General features: G+C 36.4%; 1 protein-coding gene across 1 annotated transcript; it reads right to left on the bottom strand.

The window, feature by feature from the left end:
- Positions 1 to 354: 354 nt before the first annotated feature.
- On the bottom strand, positions 355 to 3,254 carry LOC113772068. Its single transcript, XM_027316605.1, has 2 exons — positions 2,676 to 3,254; positions 355 to 757 (listed from the first exon to the last, which is right to left on the bottom strand). Exons 1-2 carry the CDS (start codon positions 3,096 to 3,098, stop codon positions 707 to 709), a joined length of 474 nt encoding a protein of 157 aa, XP_027172406.1. The 5' UTR covers positions 3,099 to 3,254; the 3' UTR covers positions 355 to 706.
- Positions 3,255 to 6,111: the final 2,857 nt, after the last annotated feature.

Here is a 6,111-nt window from a genome sequence, read left to right as displayed (position 1 = left end):
AGATTCTATATAGTGTCCTACGTCAAAGGCCTCAAAAACAAGAAAATGAATGTTCAGCACCACAACATATCTCGTGCAAAAAGAAACTATCAACAGGTTTCTGCTGCTTCCCTTCACAACGTATCTAGGTGACATTCTTGTGGAAAAGGTCATTAAGCTTTAACAATGTCTTTCGACTTTGCTTGCAAGGATTCTGTCAGTCTTCAAAGAGACTGAAGAGATTAACAGGTTCTGACTTTTTAGCAGTCAAATAGACCAAAAGAAACAAAACTATGGCCAGTGGGAAAAGTCAAACACCATAGGTTGAGTTGGCTCCTGCTTCCTGAAGGCTTTCCCAATTTTCAAAAGCATACGTTACTGAATTTGTATCCCGGACCATGGATAAAATGATAAATTGCTCAAGGCACAGCAATGGATGTACAAGATGGGTACGAGTTGAAGCTCTAAACTAGAGAGAATAGGAACAGCAATACAATTAGCATATCAATGAAAAATCTTGATCAATCGAACAGCTGACCCTAACTAGCTGGTCAGAAGATTTTTATATGGATACCAAAAACAAATCCCTAATCACCAAATGACAGGGTTCATATGCACTACAGCCTTGGCGATATTGATTTTTATCGGTCTGAACTTACCAGACCACTTGCAAGGTAGATAAGCAAATCCGACTTGGTGGTGACTCCTAATAGCCTTGCCAAGTTCTTCACATGTTTTCATCCTGGCGCACACTGCTAGAAGCAGTCTTCCGCTCATTCTAGTCCAATTGATAAAAAAATAACTAATGAGAAAGTTAATTAGTTAAATACAGACCCAAAAAGGCAAAATACAATAGCAGACGACAAACTAGGAAAGTTATAAGCTCCACACTCTGTGCATCAAAAGCTGTCATGATGTAGATGATAACATGAGCAAATAAAGGGGAAACTTAACTACAATTCCGTTCACACCCTATATTAACTGAAACACATCCTGAAAATAGATCAGCAGGTGCACTAAAATCAAGAAATCAATCGAGCAATGCCTCCAAAAGAGATTGATGCATAGTTTGCCACAGGATAAATAAGAAAATAAATGAGGCTATTATGCTATCGAAATCTGTGAAACGTTTTTCAGAATTCACTTAATAAATGGGAGAAAACTACAAAGATGTCAAACAAGGCAAAATCTCTAAGTTTATTATTAAGATATCTAAGTGGTGCCAAAAAGTTCCAACACTAGTCCAGTGTAAATCAAGTACAATGCACAACAGTTCTGTAGTCCGCAATATATGGCTAGACAGCATGACTTAAAAACAATTTTAGTGTAATTGCAGATCGAAACCATATTTTCGTTTTTTGGGACATGAAAAACCTCTGCAATATGAAGCTAACCACTCCAACATTGTTAATGTAATATACTTGATTGTTTGCAGATTGGTTAGCAACAGTAACTTCAGTCTAATGTCATCTGAGAAAGGATCAGGCAAAATTTGAACGATGATTAAGAGAGTTAACAGAATTTTAAGGAGGACAGTGCCGTTTTGAAGTGGGGGCATTTGTTAGACTTGAGCCACATCAGGGGACATGTGTGAAGAAAACAGTGGACCACCTGGATTCAATTGTTACATTTCTGCTTTCAGTGTATAAAAGGCTCATGCCTTTCACGTTCTCTTTCAGCTTTTTGGATAACCTTTCTGTAATTCTGGGAGAAGACTGCTATTGCTGGCATGTACTTGAAGAAGACATTTGATACCAGGGAGTTTCTAGCAATAGGCAGGAGATAGCATGGGCATAATTCTCTACACAAATTTGCATGAGATTTGGAGGAGGAGGTCCAGATGAAATAATTGCGGAGTTTAGAAAAATTGTGCAAAACGGAATTTTTGGAGATTAAGAGCATAGGTTTGAAACTCCAAAAGCTTTAGTAATTCCTTCCCTACTCCCATGCATGAATCCTACGATGGATCTCTGTTTATGAGTGGTTTAAAAGAAGAGATTACACCAATGGTTACACTGGTTAAAAACGACCACTTTGCGAGATACCAAGAAAGCTGTTTGAAACTGAATAGATCACTGAACTCTTGGTTCCTTCCCCAAGACTTTCACACTCCTCTTAAAAATGAACCCAGTCAAAACTCACCAGTTTCTCTTCTGAACCCCAAAGAAAACCAGAGCAGAAACACAACCAAAATTCCAATAATTTCAGAAAAAATTACCCTACGAATTTCCAGGATAAAAGAGTGAAGGGACTCTCTGTCTCAAATGTGAAGAGATTTTCCTGAAAAATGACAGTCAACCAAATGGTGTCGTTGTAAGGTGGGGTGGCGTTGTTAGACTCGAGCCACATCATGGACTCGTGTGAAAAGGACGGTGGGCTACTTGGACCAGCGAGTTACGCTACTGCTTTCAGTGTTCGATAAATTGCCTCAAAAAAATTTCTTTGTAGTACCAGATTTTTCGTCTCACGAAAAGCACTCCGGTAAAGATTGTCAGCTGAATCAAGCACTAATGCACAAAACTCCTACAGTCCACCGTATACGCACCACACATCATTAGCTAAAAGCAATTAAGCAAACACAAAAGAATTGAAACCAAACCCAGTTTGTATCGATCAAATAGATGAAATGGCACCGGCATAATTTGACCGACAAACAAGCACGAGACAGGATTCCAGAAAGGAGAAAGTTCAATTACCACAAGTGAGACTAATTGGCTTGCCATCTTCTCAACACTCCCAAAGAATCCTTTCTCGATTCCTCTGCGCTTCGCTTCTTCTCTGGATACAGTTAATTTCACCAACTCATTGTTTTCTCCCATTTCGAAGACGAAGGCTCTGTTGTCCTTGAGTTCAGAGACTGGTAGCGGGATCCCTTTCAAATCTTCACTTTCAAGGGAAACAGTCCACTCCGGGTACTTTCGCACCACCTTCTGTATACGCTCCCAATGCTCGACAAACTCTGACGCACTGAAGGCGTAATGGTCCCCTGACTTAATTGTTTTTTCGTGGAAGGGCTTCCGTGCCCACAGTTTCAATTCCTCCACATACCCCCGCCTCCACTCGGTGAATTTGATATCCTTACCAGTGAGGTTGATAACAACACAGAGAGCCTTGGCCATTCGACAACCAGAAATGCGGGTCGACTTGCTGCGATTTGTGATGAAGAAAGTAGAGGAGTAGGATTTAGAGGAAATAGGACGGCGGCGGCGTTTTCTTAGATGCACTAGAATGCGTTTTCTTCGGTATTTTTGTCTTAAACCATCAGAAAACAAAAGTTATTTTTTAGTAAGTTGGAACTTGGAACTTGGAAGCGGATAAGTGCTGGCGCAAAATTATATGCAGTCGTTTTTAGTTTGTGTCCTAGTGTGGTCAAAGTCAATTTGGCGGACACTAAAAAGGTTTCCCGTTAGTTAGTAGTACCATATTAAATTAGTTGTGTTCTAAATTATTTGATCGGGAATTTTCCAATTCCTAAATCGTCGTTTTTGGTTCAGCCATTGTTTCCATAAAGCTTGATACGGTGAACAGTAGTAGTTGGAGTCCGATTGTGTGATCGATTCCTTTGTCCATTTGGAAACTATGTTTCGTTATTAGGAAGTCTAATCTTTATAACTACTATCACTTTACCTTTTAATGTCATCTTTTAATCAGTTTACTTCGAAAACTAACAATTAAAACAAATAGCATTAGATGATTTAGATGAAATGATATATGTAGTTCAAAATAATAGCTGATAACAACAATGTCCATTTGTTCTAAAGTTGCATTGAGCAGGAAAGAGACACATTACATAGAAAAATAAAAAGTTTAGACTTATGAAAAAGTTCAGATGATTTTTTTATACTTACGAAAAAGTTTAGATAGGTCTAGAAAAATTTCATAGTATAACCTTATAACTAAAGTAGTCAAGAAATTAAGAGACGAAACCAGAAATAAAGAGAAAAAGAATTAAAAAATTAAGGGATTCGTGAATGGTTTAAGGGGAAAAAAAAAAAGAGAATAAAAAAGGGTTGGATATCATTTTAATAGAAAAGGAATTAAAATAGTTAAAGCAGAGACTGAATGATGTTAAACTTATTCTTGTGTGGACGTAACTGTCCTCCCAAAACTTTATACATTATTAAATACAAAAAAGAAAAATAACAATCATAAGAAATGGCTGACATTTTCCTTCTTTATTCATATATCGTTGAGGAATGCTGACAATTTTCTTTGACAAAGAAATGAGGAAAAGGCTCAACCCCAAGTCATTCGGTTAATTAGCAGTAGTAACTATGTCGTCATTTCCCCAAACAATTCCACTCTTCGCCCAAGCCAATGGCTTTTAATTAGCACTAGTAACTCATAGGCGAAACACAAGTTATTTAAGATTAGACCCAACATATGTCGTCATTTCCTCCACACAATTCCACTCTTCGCCAAATCCAAAGCCAAAGCCACAGTCAAACAACCAATTACCTTGGGCATACAGCTATTTTGACCCACGCAGCAGTCAGCACACAGTTTTGCTTGCTGTTGCTTTCCTGTTATTTTGACGGTTGGTCTTTCTCAGAATCATCATGAACGCATAATTGATTTTTCTTAGACTGCATTGCCCTCTGGGGTGCAAATGAGCCGAGCCGAGTTTTGGTCTAATCGAGTCGAGCCTCCAGTTAATTTTATGAAACTCGATCTCGACATTTTGCTTAAAAAATAAAATAATAATAATAATAATAAATTTATTTTTAAAAAATAAAAAATAATTATTTATTTTTAAAAATAAATAAAATAATAATTTTTGAACAAATAATAAAATATTAGAGATATATGTGTAATTTTACGATTAAAATAAATAAATATATATATATATAATTGAACTCGCGAGCCAACGAACTTAATGTTTTTGAACTCGAGTTCGACTTAATTAGTTCGAGCTCGAGTCGAGCTCGTTATTGACCGAGCTCGTACTCAAACCGCTCGCGAGCCGATTCGTGAACGCCACTAATTGCCCTTGAAGCCTCGTGTACGTATTTCCTTGCCCTTTCTTAGACTGAATGTGTACTAATTTCGTTGCCGCACATCAGATGTGCGGTTTCAAAAAAAAAAATTTTAAATTGCCGCACATTAGATGTGCCATTTTGAAAAAAAAAATTCAGATTACCGCAAATTGAATCTGAGGCGATTTTCCAACTGTTGATCAAATGGATGATCAAATTTCGCCCCAAATTTAATGTGCAGCTTACAGAAATTAACTTTCTCTTTAGAGTGAAATTAATTACATTCCGTAAGGTTAAAAATGCTCATGGATAATTATCTTGACAACATGTGTAGATAGTTAAAGAAAAAGTAGTTTTTATAAGGTTTAAAATGAAAGTTCGTATAATGACAACAAATGTTTACCCCAACCCCTTCCTCTTCCTTTATATATACTAGTGCTCAATGCACACCTAATGCGTGTGCAATAAAAAAATTATATAATATTTTTAGTCATATATTTTAAATAAAATTTTTATTACTGAAACAAACTTCAATCTTATAAAAATTTTTCATAAATTAATTTTATACTAGTAGTTATAATATTCAGGTGTAGTTATGTTGAAAACATCTAGTAAAATAGTTAAAATAAAAGTAGTTTATAAGAGCAAAAAAGAAAGTTCATAAAGTGACATAAATATTAACCCCAATATTAAGGTCATTAAGTGACATAAATATTAACTCTAATATTAATCCCAATATTAACCCCAAAATCAATCAAGCTTTGTCAATCAATTCATTTGCAAATCCCTGATCAGAGGCAGCTTGGAACTTGGAAAATGAGTTGTCAGTCCCCGGTATCTGGACATTATATGGCAAAGGCAAGTTGTCGACACAACCTTCGTCTCTAACGGAGTTGAAAGGGTTTAGGAAATTAGAGATGGTGGCCGGACAAGAGTAGGAGCGACGTTAGAGATCTGGGGGTCTAGGTGATGGTGCGGGGCTTCTAGACATTTGTTTTTTAAATTTTTGTAATGATGGTTTAGGAGGAGATTTCATGGGATTTTTGGTAACATCAAGTAAAGAACTGGTAAGTTTCAATGTAAAAATGGTAAATTTTGGTAGTGAAGAAGTAATTTTTATCACAATCATAGCTCATAGAGATAATTTCAAAAACCT

This window comes from Coffea eugenioides, chromosome 5 (assembly GCF_003713205.1).
Source record: "Coffea eugenioides isolate CCC68of chromosome 5, Ceug_1.0, whole genome shotgun sequence".
Classification (NCBI taxonomy): domain Eukaryota; kingdom Viridiplantae; phylum Streptophyta; class Magnoliopsida; order Gentianales; family Rubiaceae; genus Coffea; species Coffea eugenioides.
This window is presented reverse-complemented; position numbering and strand designations above follow the sequence as displayed.

What these genes read in the sequence shown, in the direction of transcription:
- LOC113772068 (XM_027316605.1), bottom strand. Translation starts at nt 3,098, where the DNA reads ATGGCCAAGGCTCTCTGTGTTGTTATCAACCTCACTGGTAAGGATATC. An exon ending in GCCAATTAGTCTCACTTGTG is followed by an intron (nt 758 to 2,675) that starts GTAATTGAACTT and finishes CAATTGGACTAG; the next exon opens with AATGAGCGGAAGACTGCTTC.